At 33.0% G+C, this 18,108-nt stretch overlaps 4 protein-coding genes across 5 annotated transcripts; 2 read left to right on the forward strand and 2 right to left on the reverse strand.

Annotated features, from left to right (window-relative positions):
- Positions 1–14: 14 nt before the first annotated feature.
- Positions 15–1,103, reverse strand: LOC108329034 (uncharacterized). Its single transcript, XM_017563015.2, has one exon. The coding sequence runs from the start codon at positions 832–834 to the stop codon at positions 220–222; it is 615 nt and encodes a 204-aa protein (XP_017418504.1). The 5' UTR covers positions 835–1,103; the 3' UTR covers positions 15–219.
- Positions 1,104–3,269: 2,166 nt separating this feature from the next.
- Positions 3,270–4,504, forward strand: LOC108327663 (E3 ubiquitin-protein ligase RING1). The gene has a single exon (XM_017561346.2). It carries the CDS (start codon positions 3,380–3,382, stop codon positions 4,313–4,315), a length of 936 nt encoding a protein of 311 aa, XP_017416835.2. The 5' UTR covers positions 3,270–3,379; the 3' UTR covers positions 4,316–4,504.
- A 1,924-nt stretch (positions 4,505–6,428) lies between these two features.
- LOC108328212 (probable glucan 1,3-beta-glucosidase A) lies at positions 6,429–11,160 on the forward strand. Its single transcript, XM_017562041.2, has 10 exons — positions 6,429–7,244; positions 7,363–7,478; positions 7,589–7,708; positions 8,514–8,699; positions 8,992–9,150; positions 9,459–9,628; positions 9,710–9,865; positions 10,063–10,415; positions 10,615–10,794; positions 10,881–11,160. The coding sequence occupies exons 1-10, from the start codon at positions 7,145–7,147 to the stop codon at positions 10,964–10,966; spliced, it is 1,626 nt and encodes a 541-aa protein (XP_017417530.1). The 5' UTR covers positions 6,429–7,144; the 3' UTR covers positions 10,967–11,160.
- A 1,385-nt stretch (positions 11,161–12,545) lies between these two features.
- On the reverse strand, positions 12,546–16,206 carry LOC108328441 (protein MIZU-KUSSEI 1). Of its 2 annotated transcripts, XM_017562311.2 has the most exons (3): positions 15,921–16,206; positions 15,288–15,713; positions 12,546–13,773 (listed from the first exon to the last, which is right to left on the reverse strand). In XM_017562311.2, exon 3 carries the CDS (start codon positions 13,499–13,501, stop codon positions 12,800–12,802), a length of 702 nt encoding a protein of 233 aa, XP_017417800.1. In that variant the 5' UTR covers positions 13,502–13,773; positions 15,288–15,713; positions 15,921–16,206; the 3' UTR covers positions 12,546–12,799. The 2 variants fall into 2 exon arrangements, with proteins under 2 accessions (XP_017417800.1, XP_017417799.1); XM_017562310.2 differs by lacking the exon at positions 15,921–16,206 and having other exon boundaries at positions 15,288–15,909.
- Positions 16,207–18,108: the final 1,902 nt, after the last annotated feature.

An 18,108-nucleotide genomic window follows, 5' to 3' on the forward strand; every position in this document is an offset into this window, starting at 1 on the left:
GTAACTTTTCTGCAATGCACGCGTAACATTTGTTTTTTCAAAACAGTTCAATGAGGCTGCAATTGTATTGAATCTATTAAATGACCGGAAAGAGAATTGATTACATCTCGAATAGCACGATATGATATAATTGATTGGTTACAAAGTTTTGTTTGTGTGAAGTAATTATAAAGCAAAAATTGTATATGCAAATCCCATTAGCAGCAGCAGAGGGTCTATTTACAGATAGTATCTCCAAGAAATGGCGGTGGTGACTCCAAATCCAAAGGAAAGAACCAAAGCCAAAAGCCATGCAACACTACCAGTTTCTTCACCGTGTCGATTTCCCTTGGATGACCCTTCATCTCCCTCTGGCTGTTGACGCAGCCAAAGGGATTGTTGCAGGTGCAGAAGTTGAAGATCAAGCAATCTCACCTGTTGGCGATATGCAAACAAGTGCATGGACTCCCCCAACAGAACAATTTCAAGACACTCCCTCTCTTTTTTCAGAACTACAGCCTTCTTTTCTGCCTCCCTGGCCCTTGTCTGAGATGCTTGCAGCGCCTTCAGAAGCTCCATTTTATTATTCCTTTCATCATCGTCATTTTCCATCCTGTAAGCACCACAGTCTTTCCTATCTTCCTCTTCTCCTTTGCCTGCAATGTCATACACCCTATTCATGGACAATATCACACTCTTATCTGGAATACCCATGAAAAACTTGGAAGGTGGAGGAAGATCACAGTTCTGCATGAGGTCAAACCCCGAAGGCGAAGGCTTGAGAGAAACTGTGAAACCCATAATTTCCTTTTTTCTTCTTTGAGTTTGGCTATCCTTCTTCTGTTGTCCCCCCATGAAAAATCCAATCTTTTTGTGATTATGAAGGTGGAGAATATCAAGTAAGCAGTTTGAGGCGTGGAAGGAAAAGGTAGTTTGGTATGTGAAGTTGGTGGTGGTGTAGGAGCATTGAATTCAAGCTTGATAAAAAAAGACAGTAATTTGGAGATTAAGAATTTGATTGCTCTCTAAGTTTGCTTCTGATTTGAGGTTCGAAAAATTCCTTGCTTGCGTGTTTCATCCAAATTAAATTAAATTACAACTTGCCACACTCACAAGAAAAAATTTATTCTCATCACACTTTTTTCTTTCTATCATTCAACCCTCCCTTCTTTTAATACACAATACCGACCACACTTTGTGGCCAGATGGGCTAATAAATTATTATAGATTTAAAATATAAAACAAAATATGACATTTCCCTTTTGTTAGACACGGAAATTGTCTTGATTCTCCGATTGCTGGTGTATAATTTTTCTGACCCAAATCTTGAAGAAATGATTGAGAACAGGTCTATTAGCAAGACTTCCTCTAATCCAAACCTAAGAAATGTTCAGCTTTTCTTCTCTGACTAAACCAATTATTTAAAATTTATTTTCAAATGGTGATTTAATATTAAGAATTTAAGATAAATTTTGGAAAAATTCCACGAAAATCCCAGAGAGAAGGAGAAGAGACAGTAAAAAAAATGCAGTCCAGAGATTTAACTATGCATACCTCGTACTACGTAGAAGCTGCTCCATACAACAACACATACTAATTTAGAAGGCTGAACTTGTATTGCTATTTCGGTTTTTCTTTCATTTGGGCACTTTAATCATCATCATTAGTAAAAGTTGTTTTTTACATGAACTTTTAATAAATATTATTTATTAAGTGGGATACTAATTTATATTAAACGAACACTACTAAGTAACCAAAAAATAAAAAAAGAGAGGAAATATTCTGTACAAATTAAAATCTTAAATTGTTTTAGATTTTATTTCATATTTTACACATTTTTGTTTCAAATTCAAGAAAAAAAATTATAATTTGTTTACATTTTTATTTCAGCTTTAAATAACAGTTGACATGATGAACTATTTTTTAACTTTACAATTGTCCTTCATTTTAATTGGAAAAATCTTATTAACATTTTTTAATTTACATTAGAGATAACAAATGACAATTAATATAATCAAAGAGTTCCACTACATACTAAATTGTGTTCAATTTTTTTTATATTAATATTCTTATACAGTAGTATCAGTTGTTTTAATTTGATTATGTTTATAATGCATTTATATTATACTTTTGGGTAAGTAAATTAATGATTATTTATATGTCCTGGCACTCAATTTATTTGGATAAACAAACTTATTAACACTTGAACCAAAGCAACCCACAAAAACAGTTTGTGGGCCAATTTCTTTACAATTTCGGGTTTGTTTTTTGTTCCTGCACCCCTTTTTTCTTACTGCAGCACATAAGTATCATGAAATCACAGTTTTACCCTGCTTCTTCTCTGACACCGGCCTGCAGTAGAGGGTGAAACTGAACATGCTCGTGTTGGGAATCCAAGTGTGAATCTAAGTCTCACTGGATAGAAATGAGAAAGTAGAACACTATATAAAGATGAAAGACTCATTAACACATTGCCTTAAGGTTTTGGATAAAGAGTTGTGTCAATATCTTATGTGGTTGGGCTCAAGTCTTATTTGTATTTGTGTCTTTCCGGTGAACTTCTTCCTCCATAAACCCAACATCGGAGCAGCGTAATCACAAAATAGTATTATTGTAAAAATTTGTATAATTCATAAAAACACTTTCAACCATTTTACCTTTAATTTTAAGTATAACTATATTTTCCAAAATAAGAATTTGACTAAACACTAATTTAATGTGTCTTGGATTTGAAAAAAAAAACACCATAGAATCCATTGTATACGGACATTATTTTCATTGTATTCAACATATATTATACAGATCCTTTGAATTATTAGTAACTTTAAGTGTTAAAAATTCTTATACAAGTATTTTCTTTTTCTTTTTCTGAACTCAGCTTTTTTACTATAAAAAAATAGTAGTTCTACTTGTGAGAGTCTCATAATCTACCTTTGGGACATTTGAGCCAAATCCGATAAGAATAGTTTCTAACATCTTACTAATTTCTTTATGCCAACATGAGTAAGAAATTCGCTATCGGTTCCCTTCTGTCACCAGAACAGAGTCAGAATAGTCAAGTTTCTAACGTAATTTGAATGCTCAGAGCTTTTCCCATGAGAAAATCCCGATCAGTACTCATAAACACCGCATGAAGTTTGAACATAGAGATATAATCACACGGACAACAAATTACCTTTCTATAACGTCCAACCACATAAGATAACACGGAAACGACCCGACAAAAGTCCATTGACTTGGATCCAAGCAAATCAAAACTAGTCACAGAGAAAATTAAGGAGTGTGAAAATTGTCCCATCAAACTCATCAAAGCTTGGCCACATTTGACATGTTTATACATAAACTCTGAGGAGGACTTCAATTTTTCCATGCTTGCGTCTTTTTTGTTCTAAATTTGTTCATGACGAGTTTCCATTCTAGAAAACTATGTTTTCCCTTTCATGGCTCAATCGATGTTGCTACCATGAATAGGAGAATCAGAACCAGTTACAGTCCAATACCTTCTCCTCTTCCCTCAGTAGTTCCACGTTCATTTCCGTGGTTTCAACCACCCCTCCTTGATGGAGAACACGACCACCTAAACCTTGCATCCATCATTATAATCGGCCTAGGTAGCATAGCTTGTGTAATTATGTTTTTCCTCACCTTGTCCAAAATCCTAAAGATCTATTATTTAAATAGATACAACGTTAGCAGAAGAAACCCTCCAATATTATTTGACGTTCGAGGAGATTCTCCCTTTTCCGATGACGAGGAACATGAACATGTTATCAGGCAGCACTCCATACGGTTCAGCCCCACAGAGGGTCTCCAGCAATCAACCATAGACTCCATCACAGTATACAGATACAGAAATAACGAAGTTTTGGTTAAAGAAACTGAGTGTCTTGTTTGCCTCGGTGAGTTTCAACAAGAAGAGAGTCTGAGACTGTTGCCAAAGTGTAGCCATGCTTTCCACGTCCCTTGCATTGATACTTGGTTGAGGACACATAAAACCTGTCCCTTGTGCCGCACCCCTATTGTTCATGATGCTGTCAGTGTTGATGGTGAAACTGAGTCTGATTCAAGCGTTTCTGATATGATCCAGGACATGGAAGAATGCAATGGTAGTGGTGTTATGAGGGTTGGTGATGAAGATTCTAGTGGTGATGGAATTGAAATTTTGTCTGAATTTGGTAGTGGTGATTCTTCGGTTCCAATTAGTCGTGCTTCTGATGCTGCTACACAAGAATTTGATGATGAAAATGAACCCAAAATGAAGAGGTCTTTCTCGGTGGATTCATATGTTTTGTTTCTCCAATATACAAAGCTTAGACAGACCAAAATTGGTGATTGAAAAGAAAGTTCAACTGAATACAAGTGGCTTCAATCGAACATGAATTCCCACAACACAAAATTCAATGTTTCTGACGTAGCAGGAGTTCTGCTAGATTAACCTGTCGAAGTCAAGTCAAAAAATAGAAAGGTGTTCTGTGATACTTTATTGAAGCTTTTAGATTTCAAGGTAAAGTTCAATTCTATAGTAGTTTTCCCAGATTTCATTTACAAAATGCATGTTGCAATTATTACAGACATTTATATATCAGTAGCAATTGTTTTACACTATTTTCCTCACAATTTTTTACTGTTATATGATTAATGAGGTAAAAGAAAAAGGAAAGATGTGACATAATTTGTGTACAAATTAAGAACAATATGCAGTGTAATTTAAGTTGACCATAAAGTCAAATTATATAATTTTTGTACAAATTAAGAAGAATGCAGTGTAATTTAAGTTGACAATAAAGTCAAACTATATAATTTCTCCCTGTTACCCCTGACCCTAACTATACGTTCGTGTTAGTCTATTTTCTCTAATCTTTTGTTTTTTCTATAAAACAAAAACTCTTTTTTGACTTTTTCTCTTCATTATATTATATCTTCAGGGATGTTAATATTAGGGAAAGTAGTATTTAACTCCTTAAACTTTCCTTCTTTTAAATATAAAGATTTTAAACTTTATTTTATTTCTAATTATTCTCAATTTTTTTTGTCTTATCAATAATCAGGTTTTTTTAACTTTAATTTTGTTCCAATTCATTTTCAAACTTTATTCCTTTTGTAATAGGAACGTAGAGGTTTAATTTTATTATTAAGATTTATTTATTTTTCATAAATATTCTTTTCTACCAGCTTTCAATTAAATACTTTTCATTAAAGATCAATAATTTAATACAATTTTCTTTTATTTTGTTTAATTTTTTTACCTATTAACATATGATAAAATAATATTCTAGAAATAAAATAAACAATTGTAAAAACTAATTAAAGACGCGATTTATTTATACTTTTCCTCAAAATGTTTATTTGTTTTGACATTATTTCTTGAAAATGCTTTTACATGCAATGAGTTCAATAAAAAAAACATGATTCTAAAGTGAACTTATATAGAATTATTATTATTATTAGTGGTATTAAATTTTTAGAAATAATTAGAATAAGATTGAAGTTTTTGGTAAGCGTTTGTAGGTAAGATAGAGCTTGTGAAAATTTAAAGACAAGTTAAAGTTTTAAATACCTACTGATTAAAAGTAAAATTTATGAAACTAAATCTGAATATGTAAAAATTTGACGAATTAAATTATTTATTTTATAATCTTATCCTAAAATAAAAAAATTAAAATAAAGGTATTTATTATTGATTTAAATTAAAATTTCTGGTTAACGTCACACTCTAAATCGAAGGTCAATGCGTCTCAAATTCGTAAAATTACACCAAATAAAATAGGAGAAGAATAAAACTCCTTCCAATAACTAGCCTCGGTTTTCCAATAATTATTTGTTTCACCTCATTTTCTGTAATGTAACTATCATTTTTTAATATTTATTGTTATACTGCTTTAAAAATGTAAATAATTTTTCTAATTTTTTTTTTTTGCAAAGTTTCGAATTTATATTCTTCCCTACAACTTCTATACAGGCAATTGAAACAGATCAAATCTCTATTAAACAGCCTAGAAATTTAATTTTTAAAATTTTCAATTTTTAATTTACAATCCGGCTTAATGGAGAAAAGAAAAGAAATAAAAAATGGATAGAAATGTATTTAAAAGATATATATACTTAGAGTATTTAATAGAAATGTATTTTTTAATTTTACTTAATTTATTTCTTTTATATCTACTGAACATTCAAACAGAAAAACAAACTATGGAAAAATAAAATAGATGGGGCAGTAAATTAATAATGACAGTAACCTATAAATAATAGACACATAACAAAATAAATTGAACAGAAAATGATATAATAAAAAGAAACACACGTTGGTTGTCCTCTAACTTTACCCCAAATACAAAACTTTGATTTGATGAGAATCTAATTGCTGACAACACAACCCAAAAAGAATAATTTTTTATGTGTTTCGCTATAATACTAAACAACAACTGTATTGAAATCTGTGTGCAAAGTTGAAGCCGTTATCATTGCCCTCAAAGGAGCAAGAGATTCCTTGTACCATTTTATTTCATTTCGCGCATTAGCGTAACTATTCCAAGAGGGAAAGAAATTAGTTGCAGCTAGCTAACAGTTCCATCACTCTGCCATGGAAAAATGAAGAATTGTAGATAATAAAGCAAAGCAAAGGAACAAACATGTCCTTTTCTTCACTTGTACCTTTTACTTTGCCTTTCCAATTCAGTCCCCTCTTTTTCTTCTGCAAGTCCAATTCATGATTATCAAAACCAGATCCTAATTAATCACTTAATTATTTAATTACAATTGATATTGGAGAACCCCACAAGTAAAGTTTCCTTTTTTAGTTTACAAACTGTGTGTGAAGAGAACGCTTCTCCCCTTACATTTCTCACTCTTCAAGTTTGTTCTTTTCTTTCATCCTTAATTCATTGGCTGTGTTTTCAAATAACTGGGACATTCTTTTTCATTTTTTATTTTTTATTTCAATTTTCTTCTGTTAACTGAGTTGAGAGAAGCAATCCCAAAACCCAATCACCTTCTTATGTTTGTTCCCAAAGTTGAATTTGGTATTAACTGAGTGATAAGGAAGGGATTTCACAGATTCATTCACCCACCAAGTAGGACTTTAAGGTGCGTTAGCTTAGAGTTTTCTCTTGTACATAATTGGAGCTGAGCTTTTTCCCTCGATGGATTCTGCATTTTTGCTTTCTGGATGCCTTTGAAGCCCACATTCTTGATGGGACTTGTTTTCACCAAATGGGCATGCGCATTCTTACTCTGCTGTTGTCTCATCACTTCTGGGGTATATTCAGGTAAGTTTGCTCGGTTAGCTTCAAAGTTTCATGCCTTATCCGTAATCTATTCTTCGAAGATAACGTGTTTAGTGCATTGTCTCACTTGGCTCGTGTTGTGTTGAATGGTCTTGCCTAGTGGAGGGTTTACATGGGAGTTCTAAAGTGAGAGGAGTGAACTTAGGAGGGTGGCTTGTCATCGAAGGTTGGATCAAGCCTTCACTATTTGATGGCATTGCCAATGGAGACATGCTTGTGAGCTGCTTCGCATTTTGTTTATCCTTTCTTCTTTGAAAAACACGATCCTTTGGCGAGTATTACTGACTTATCTTATGTTTGGCGTGCTTATATTGAAAATTGTGTAGGATGGGACAGAGGTGCAATTTAAGTCGGTGACGTCGCAGAAGTATGTATCTGCCGAGAATGGGGGAGGAATGAATGTGACAGTTGACAGGGATGTTCCATCTTCATGGGAAACCTTCAGGGTAAGATGGCATTTTGCGTTCTTGCTTTGATATTCTATATCCGGAATTACCTGTTAAAATGCATCTATATAAGCATAGTAGTAACAATATGTTACATGTTTAATCCACGTCCATTTGATGAATTTGTCCATTTTCTTGCTTATATGTATGTATTAAGTTGATTTATCCGCTTGAAGGCTTCTCATTTAGTACTACACCTTTTTTTTTTCCAAAAAAAATGTGACATCAAACTTGAAGTATTTTATGTCATTCTACTGACTTAAGCTGAGCTTCCACTGACATGGCGTACTTCAAAGAACCATGAAAAGCTAACAAAAATGGAACTGTGTTAGCTGAATAAGTTATGCTTTTGTTGACCTGAAGACAAATCCATAAAGATAAAATACTCAGGTGAAAGACTGTAATTAGAGCTTAGTTTTTCATATGATCTGTACAGCTTAGTTCTCAGGCTTGGTGGTGATAACTACTTTGGAACAAATTCAATTTGCAAACTTTATTCTAGCTTGACTGCAGAATTTCTTTCAGGTTCTTGAATCTTCTTGATCAGTTCTAATACAGCTACAGCTGTATGCTAGTGGCTGTAATTCTTAGTAGGCATCTCTTTTCTTCTAACTTCTCAGTTTCACGTGCTATTTTATCTTGGAGGGTGAGAGTTACTTTCTTTTTCATCTGGAACTGAATAAATGTGAAAGGCACCAATATTTTAGCAGGACTTGAAACGTATCGATGGAACTATAAGAATTGATCTTGCTGAAGTGATGTGTGGAATTTGACGTTTTATTATTTCTTCTTATTTGTGTTGCAGTTATGGAGAACATCTGAATCAGAATTTCAATTTCGTACCTCAGAGGGTCAATTTCTTACGTGTGATGGTGGAGGCCACTCTGTCTCTGCAACAGCAAAATCTCCTTCAACATATGAGACATATGAAATTGAGCGGAGTGGTAAAAATAGGATTCACCTCAAGATAAAGGGTGGAGCATATCTTCAGGTATTCATTTTCGATTTCTATATTTTCACGGATTTTAATTCAAGAACCATGTTAAGATCTTATTGGAAGCTATTAGACTTGAGTCACACAGGAAGTATGAGATAGGCCATGGACTCTCCAACTATAGCAAATAACTTTTGTGGTGTGATTTTTCCGAGATTCTTATCACACCAATACCATATTTAAGGATCTTTCAAAATGGCACATAATATTAGTTTACATTGAAAGATCATATTGAACTAAATTTTAACAGATTCATTTACATGATTGAATATTCTGCAATACTATACAGGCTACAACCGATGGTCAGCTTTCAGCGAACTACCCAGGAACACCGGGATGGGATGATAATGCTGCCACGTTTGAAATGACAATTGTGTCAAATAGCTTGCATGGAGATTACCAGCTAGCAAATGGATATGGGCATAATCGGGCAAAAGATGTTCTTAGGGTAAAATCGCACGTTACAAATATTTTCTGTATCATTATCTATGGCAGGATTACGCTTTTGTTAAGCATGGTTTGTTTTATTTTCTGGAATATTTTTTATGATTATCCTATTGCAAATGTCACACATTATAGTGTTCACCGTGATTTATTTTCTTTGGGGCGTTGGGGGATCATTCTTTTGTCATTCAATTCAACTTATATAAATTTCGTTTATGCAAATGCTATTCTGTCAGAGAAAGCGATGATACTTAAAAAGTAAAATATCATGTTGTGTTCCCTATTTGATTGTTCAGCTTTCTGTAACTGCAGAGACATAGAAATAGCTTTATCACGATAGAGGATTTCAAATTTCTATATAAACATGGAATAAATACTGTGAGGATACCAGTTGGGTGGTGGATTGCTTTTGATCCTGATCCTCCGGGTCCATATATCGGAGGAACTCTTGAAGCTCTAGATAATGCATTTTTATGGGCGCAGTAGGTTTTGATTTTGCTGCATTATCTTCAAGGTTTTAGCACAATTGGAACTTTGCTAATTATCAGTTTATCACGTTGCAGAGAATATGATATCAAATGCATAATTGACCTTCATGCTGCTCCTGGTTCTCAAAATGGAATGGAGCATAGTTCAAGCAGAGATGGATTTACGGGCTGGCCAACTTCCTCAGATTACATTTCTGAGTCATTACATGTTATTGAATTTTTAGTTTCAAGGTATTTTTAAATGTGCAAACATATTCTTTCTGATCAGAAACATTACTGTTAATAAAATCATTATAAAGAAAAATACCATTGATGTTCTCCCCTACAATTTCCTCATAGTAGGAAGAGGAAATGCTATTTATTGGGTTTATGGTTTAGCAAATGCTTTGTGAATTAGTCTTTACCATAACAAACATTCTCATTTGCAGATATGCAAAACACCCTGCATTGCTAGGAATTGAGCTATTGAATGAACCATCAGCTGGCACAGTTTCATTAGATGTTTTGATTCCGTATTACAAGCAGGGCTACCAAATTGTTCGCAAATACTCTTCATCAGCTTACGTGATAATCTGCCAGAGAATTGGAGTTGCAGATCCTCTGGAACTATATCAAGCCAACATAGGATCTCACAACATAGTTTTGGATTTACATTTCTACAATCTCTTTGATCCATTCTTTGTTAACATGAGTGCTGTGGATAATATTCAATACATATACAAAAGCCGAGAAGGTCAACTGCAGGCCTTAAACAATTCAGATGGCCCACTTATTTTAGTTGGTAAGACAGACATCAAAACTCAGTGTTTGTTTTTACTCTGCATCATTATTTGGATGTTTCACAGTTACAAACCTCAAACTTTTTGAATTTTTGTGTGTGTAAATAAACATTGTCTGAACTTGAATAAACCTTTGTCCCTTGCAAAGCCTTGTTTCTCTCCTTTCTAGGTGGCCATAACTTAAAGTGGACTAATTTTCAGGAGAGTGGGTTAATGAGTGGAATGTGACAAAGGGATCCCAAAAAGACTATCAGGACTTTGGAAGGGCACAGTTAGATGTCTATAATGCAGCTTCCTTTGGATGGTGTTATTGGACAGTAAAAAATGACAGAGAGCACTGGGATTTTGAATGGAACATTAGGAACAACTATCTTCAATTAGGTACGTGGATGCAAACCGACACTCCTTTATTGTGTATACATTTTAGACATTTGGAATCTCCTGATGCAACCATTGTATTTTTGCAGGTAACTCATCCAGAAAACGGAGCTTGAACATTCTAGGACTGTTAGGATTGGTATTCACCTGGTTTTGTCTACTTCAATTTTTGTGACATCTTTTTTCCCAGGACTTGGTGCATATTGTGTGCAACTATTTCTTGGTTTTTCATTTGCTTTGCCATCATGTTCAATATTGTTGAATATTGCAGAATGCAATAGTGTGAAATATGCAGAATTTCTGCCTGATTCTTATTCCATAATTTTCACAGCCGCATTTCATGCAAATAAAGCTGAGAAGTCTGTCCTCTTTCTCTACTGGGATGCTAGTTAGTGAACTCAAAAGTACTTTTATTCCTTCAGTAACAATATTTTTCTTTGTTTTGTCATTCAATTCAGCAATTTGCATTATAATTTAAAAAAAAAAAACGTACTACCCCAAAAGGTCATGGTTGCATTGTCAGGTTGGGCCCATCTGTCAACACTGGTTGGCCCTAAATTGAACTGGGCTGAAAAAGATGGGCCCAGGTGTTGGGTCTGGGACAGTACTATTGCAGTGCACCATCATAAAAGCCACTGTTCCACTTGCCTTGTTAATATCTATTATCTCGTGTGATCTATTCCTTGAGGAATCTAAAACAACTCATACAAGCAATTAGATACCCATTTTGAAGAGAATGTCCAACGTGCCTTCTTTAAAAAAAAAAAAATCTTCCTATAATCCTTGGCTTCAAAACACTCATCTTTCAAATATTAGTGAGGATGGAGAATTATATAACTAATCACTGTGATCTTCAAAATTTAATTCTCAACTCAGTATGTTTCAGAATCTGATTTAAATATGAATTCTAAAGCTGTATGCATACGATTTGTTAATAGTAATTAATAAGGAGAATATTATGAGCTGTCAACTAATTGTGTATAGACATGATCAAAATGCTGTTGTATCCTCACGAATATTATAGTTATCAGAGGATATTGCGTTGAGCTTTTGTTTTTTCTAAGAAAATAGCAGAGTAAAACTTCGAAGTTAGAGTTACCTACTTTCATGCAGACATGGCCATAAAAAAGTTGAAACTACTCAGTAAAAGAATAGGGAGTGAAAAGGTTGTCTTTGAACTTTCATTATATTGTGATAATAAAAACCCGAAGGCAGTAATAACTTTAAAGTAACATGAAATAATAAGGAGTGAAAAGGCCGGCTTAGGCTCAAAGGCATATTGATCAATCATATCTAAAATCATGAGATGGTTGTAAGAACATTGTCCTATATAATGTGATAAAAAAAGTATTATAGAAAATATTATGGAAATTTTCAGAATGATATTACACTTCTTATAATACTGTTTAGCTAACAGACCTGGTACTTTTCTATCTTCTTGTCACTTAATATTAATTATCACAACTAAAAAAACTGAAGTAGGGAAATTTGGTGATAGGTTTCTTACACTTTTATTTGATTTTTTTATAGAATTGTTGCATATGTTAAAATGTTAATTTTTGTAATAAATATTTTAAAATTATAATCAAAGTAATTTTCAAGAATTGGCAGTGGAAATTAAAAGTAAACTCTGATATGATTATGTCCAGAAAGATAAAATGCAGGAAGTAATATTCAGATCAAACACTGCTAAACAGAAAATAAAAGAAATTTATGAAGTAGAAAGACAGTTCTTGACTTTTGCTACAATGAAAGGGAGTGGAAAAAAAAGCCAATAGACTGATAGGCTTGAAGCTACCTCTCCCAAATTGTTAAATTCTGTCCAAACCTAACACAGCCAACAAAAAAGAAGAGCACTTTGAAAACTATACATACAGAACATAGGACAAAACCATGCAATGCATACCTAGGCACGGCTCAAAAAAGGGTAAGCTTTTGAAAGTTGAAATTAACGACTCTGAATATATATATATATACACAGCAATAATAATAAACAAGTTAATTAAGGTCACTTGGACCTGAAAAAGAAAATACTAAGCTCTTGACCAATGCTTCCTTCAGGGTCAATCAAATGAAAAGATTCAGAATTGGAGGAACCACGAACCCTTTGAAAGTTGGCTCTAAGGTACATAAGCTCGTCCTCTTGATGCTGCAGTTCCTTGCAACTGTTTATAACACCAGTCCCTACAGCAACAGAACTCATCAAACTCAGTGCTTCAAAGTCACCATTTGAAGGCCTACGCTTAACAGCATACCCCACTTTCCTCCCATTGCAGTACATGCTCCAAAGAGGTGAGGAAAAAAGATTACTGTTGTTGGTGTTGTTACATGAACTCTCCAGCACAATTCTGAGATTGCCCCCTCTCATTTCCTTTGCCAAAACGCTTGTTGGAACTGCCAACTCTAGCAGCAGAATTGGGTTGCTTGACTTGGAATTAGCCTGGATGCAAAAACTGACCTTTCCTTTGCGATATCCAAAGATAGTGCCAGTGATTGTGGCACAAGTCATGAGTTGTTGATGTTGTTGTCGTGGATACTTTTGTTGGAGACACTTTGGTGATTGGTCTTGTTCTTCGAGGAAGAAGGTGCAGTTGCAAGTGGGAATTAGAAGCTCCATGATGGAACGTAGTAGCCTCCATGATCTTACTTGTTTCTGACAATCCACTGTGGTGACGGTGCTGGCACCAACCGTGGTGGCGATGTAGGCCATATTATAAATATGTGTGTTTATGCTGTCTTAAACTGGTTTGGCTGCACTTTGCACCTCTTGTGTTGTGTGTGGTTCAGGACTTGCTTAAATAACAAAAGTGCATGTGTAGATAGATGATAATTCATAATTCTAGTCACTTTTCTCTTTTTCCTTTGCATGTTCTACAGTTGACCTCATGCTCCTCATCAAAACTGGTTCTACAGGAATCTAGTGTTTGATTGGTTTGAAGCACTGCTTGCTTATATATTTTGTCACCAACTGAAATGTTTTATCTAAGAAAAAGCTGTATCAGTATATGTATATATGTGTGTGTGTGTGAAATACTTTTGTATACATGTAATGGAGACAGATTGGGAGAAAAAAAAAGTGAGATAAGATAATCAATGCTATGAGATGGAGAGAGAAAACAGTATTATACAAATGATATAACTGATCTTAATATCCTTCCAAGTGGATTATGATGCATCCAATGCAATAATGTCTCACTTTTTGTCCTGCTTAATTATGTGGACTTTTTAAAATTTTCCTTTCACTTTTGCCATATTATATGATATATTTCTTGGGTTTATTTTTCTTTGTCCACGCAAATACTTGAGCACGATGTGTCAACCGGAGCTGAAAATTTTATATATACGAGAATAATTGTGCTGTCCCAGCTTTCATTTATGGCTTATTAATTGAATAACTTTTCTGTATGATTGAGGAGAGGAAATTTGGGGATGGAGATTTCCGTACCACCATAACAACAATATTCCATATCCAATCATTCGTGTGTTAGATTTGAAAAATTATGAGCGTGTACTCTCTATCTCTTTTGATGGGTGACGAATAATCTACACACTTAAACATGATCTTAAAAAGTGATTACAGTGCACATGATTGAAAATGATTTATTCATAATTTTAAAAAAATTAAATATCATGTACAGATTTTGAGCATAAAAGTATAAACATACAACTATATAGAACTATTTATCTTCCTGCACAACAAATACATATAGCAGTATCTGTATATGTCCTTGTTTATTTACTGATATGGTTCATGTCATGTCAGGTGTCACTGTTAATTTTAGTCCATTTAAAATGTTTTTCCAATTGCTAAAGAAGACAGTGGAGGGTGGAAATGGATACACGTGATTGTAAAGTTGCTTGGCAAAAAAAGTTTCAATTTTTGAAATATTTCTAGTTGATATATATCTTTTTGAAATGTTCAGATATATGATCCTAATAATTCAGTCTTCATTTTGATTACCACCCAGTAGAAAGGTCAACACTGAGAACAACCAAGAGAAAGTAAATGGCTTCTTGAATAATGTTACAGTCAAAATGGGAAAAAACACACTTCAGGAATCATCAAGAGGTCTCATTAGGAATCATTGGTCAACACACTCGTTCCTTATCAACATATATGAAGTTTTACAACGTGAATGAGTCTATGCATGCAACATGAATATGAATTACGACAACAAATTTCCTTTCTGAAAAACTGATTCACCTACTCATAACAGACAATATCAGTCAATAATACATTAACTATCCATAAAACTCCAATAGCTAATACATTAACTAACTATAAAACTCAACTCTAATACTTGAGACATTAGCTATGCATAAAACTCCAACGACTAATAGAATCCAACACTGAACACTGAACTCATTCCAGTAGAATCACACATTCAACAACATAAATACACTCATTCTAGTAGAGTCACACATTCAACAACATAAATGTGTATGTAGATGGTGTTGTAAGATTTTTGAGTGGGAAAAGTAGAGTAGATTAGTACCGGAAGTAGCTTTTTGTGGTGTGAATCATGAAGAAGGTCCTACATCTCCAAAGAAATAGTGGTTTGTGTGGGATAGTTGAGCCACCACAAGACGGCACTACATCTAATGTCTCTGTCCTGTTTTCACAAAACCATGTGGGAGGATGTTTGGGGCCAAGCGTGGTGCGTCCAACCCTAAATCAATTTCATTGCCGTTTGCTTTTTAGCCACTCTTGTTCTCACTTTACCCACCCATGCGTCCCCTTCCTAAAACAACACAATCACCAAAAATTCCTCCTTTTCCTTCTTTTCTCCTTCTTTTTGAACCAAAGGGACCCATTCTTTTCACACAATGTTCCCCATTCAAAATCCTCATCCAGCCCCATCGTTGCAAAATCCGTTTTCAAAAAATCTAACACGTGCTAAGCCTATCTTCTGCTTCAGCTTCTGCACAAACATATAAAATATAACAGTCTGTGTACTCGTACCAGACAGATTCACAGCCATTAAAGATATTCTTAAGTTGCACTAAACATTGTATTGTTGGTTTGTTTGTTTTCATGTAAGTAGACATTTTGAAAGATTTGGGAGATTTAACCGAATCAAAGTGATGTGTGTGAGAGGCAATTGCGATTATAAGAAAATAGAGTGGACCTTGGATGTCGTTTGCTTTTGGTTGTGTAATAGACACCAAAGTTTGGCAGTTAATGGAAAGCTTTGATGGTGTATTTGGCACGTGTAGGAGACAAAAGAAGGTGTTGATGATTGTAGGTGGGAAAGTGAGGGGAGAAAAAATGTCATACATTTGACGACAAAAGTGTTTTTGATGATGTTAGGTGGCAAGTGTGGGTTGTGTTAAGACAATTACAGTAACGCAGAGAGTCTGAATCATAAGCGACATGAGACAGTACAGCCTTGAAGATTAGACAAAAGTGAGACTCTTCTTTCTCGTTGCGAGCTGTACTCAACATCTTTCATTCCAACGAATCTTCCCAAATACCTTCCTAAACCTTTTTTTTTTATCTTTTTAAAATCCACTTTTGCATAGTAGTTTCAGATCTTGAGTTGGGCCGAGGCCCAATTCATGTATTGCGGCCCAATTGTTTGTGTATTTTATTAAAAAAATAATAATTTTTCTTTCAAAATAAAAATAAAAACACCATTAATATTGAAAACATAAATCACTTTAAATTAGACTGAATAAAATTTAAATTATAAATTCAACTAAAGTAATTTCATTTGACATCTTTCTTATGAAGCTCAAAATAGAGAGTTATTCAGGTTTTTTTAATATGGTTGTTTATAGAAATTGTTTAAATACTTTTTCTTAACAAAACAAAATATAGTTCCAAAATTATAATATACTACGAGACATTGTTTGTATAAATAACGTTATCGCTGATCAAAATAAATAAATCAATAACGTTATCTTGGTATCCTTTTGTGAGTGCTGTTTCTTTCATCATTTACTGTTTCTTTTACAATATATTATATTAAAAAAGAAAAAAAAAAGTAGAAAAAGTGTTTATTAACATCACATAAATTTGGAAAATCATTTCAAAAATGAAAAAATAAACTAAAATGGAAAAGAGAAGAAGTGAAATAATGAACAAAGTAGTGTGATAAGGGAAATAAAAAGAGAAAGATGGACAAAAGATTAAAATATTACATAAGTCTATGGATTATTGAAAAGCATTGCTTAAGTAATTGTGAGTAACATAGTAGAAGATATCATCCATGTCCCAAATGATTTATTTCAATAACAAGAATATAATTTTACATAAACAGTGAACATGTGTTATTTTTTATATTAATGATATATATATATATATATGTATATATGTATATATATATATATATATATATATTTATATATATATATATATGTGTGTGTGTGTGTGTTTTCAAATTAATATAATCATAAAATTGATAAATCGTGTAAAAAAAACTTCATGACAAACATTAATTGAGTCGATCAATTAGTGCAAAGTTAGTTAGGCATAAATGATATATGATCTCATGTTCAAATTATAAATATATAATTGGGTTAAACTAACTATTTTACACTGAAATTTAATTAAGTTTATGTATAATTATAAATATATAATCCCATGTTTTTTATCCTCTCTTTATTTTGATAAACAGTCGTGCTCGTGCATGCCTTCTTTATTGATTTATTAAAAAATGTTTCACGAAAACGTATATTGGTGTCATGTTCGAAAAGAGAGAGATGTATAAGAAACACTAACACTAACAATCGTATTTTGAAAAATGTTTTTATTTATTTACAACTTTTAAAATGCAATCCAATACTGATTATCATTATCTCTAATCTTACTTTTAATCAGTTTATCTATATGTTCTTATTGCGATATAAAATTAAAAAGATAAAACAGAAAATTTGGCATATATTTTTTTATCAAAGTGAACAAATTTATTATATTTCTGTATGTTTTATAAAAAATTAAACTAGAGGAAAGGAGGAGATGATGATATTATATAACAAAAGAAGAGAGAGATGAAATAATAAAGGATATTAAATGAGGTGTTTAAACTGTTGGAATATTAAAAAAATAAAGAGAAAAAAATCTGTCACAATTAATGGAGAGAAAAGGGGATTGAAAAGTTAGATTACTATTCAGCTTAAATGGATAGATGAGTTGCACATTGTATAAATATGTGACGGATAACTTTGTCTTATTCTTCAATTAATTTTATGACTCTTTTTCCCATTAATTTTAAATTCCTTTCCTTCCGTACTTACGTTTCTATATTTAGATAAAAGCTAAAATCTACCTTTTTTAAATATATCTTTTATCATTTACTAAAATTATAATTATGA

This window comes from Vigna angularis, chromosome 2 (assembly GCF_016808095.1).
Source record: "Vigna angularis cultivar LongXiaoDou No.4 chromosome 2, ASM1680809v1, whole genome shotgun sequence".
Lineage (NCBI taxonomy): Eukaryota > Viridiplantae > Streptophyta > Magnoliopsida > Fabales > Fabaceae > Vigna > Vigna angularis.

Excerpts from the sequence above, each read along its gene's own strand:
- LOC108329034 (XM_017563015.2), bottom strand. The coding sequence starts at position 834 with ATGGGGGGACAACAGAAGAAGGATAGCCAAACTCAAAGAAGAAAAAAG.
- LOC108328441 (XM_017562311.2), bottom strand. The coding sequence starts at position 13,501 with ATGGCCTACATCGCCACCACGGTTGGTGCCAGCACCGTCACCACAGTG.
- LOC108327663 (XM_017561346.2), top strand. The coding sequence starts at position 3,380 with ATGACGAGTTTCCATTCTAGAAAACTATGTTTTCCCTTTCATGGCTCA.
- LOC108328212 (XM_017562041.2), top strand. The coding sequence starts at position 7,145 with ATGCCTTTGAAGCCCACATTCTTGATGGGACTTGTTTTCACCAAATGG. Across the intron at positions 9,151-9,458 it reads GGGCAAAAGATGTTCTTAGG|AGACATAGAAATAGCTTTAT; the intron begins GTAAAATCGCAC and ends CTGTAACTGCAG. Across the intron at positions 10,416-10,614 it reads TGGCCCACTTATTTTAGTTG|GAGAGTGGGTTAATGAGTGG; the intron begins GTAAGACAGACA and ends ACTAATTTTCAG.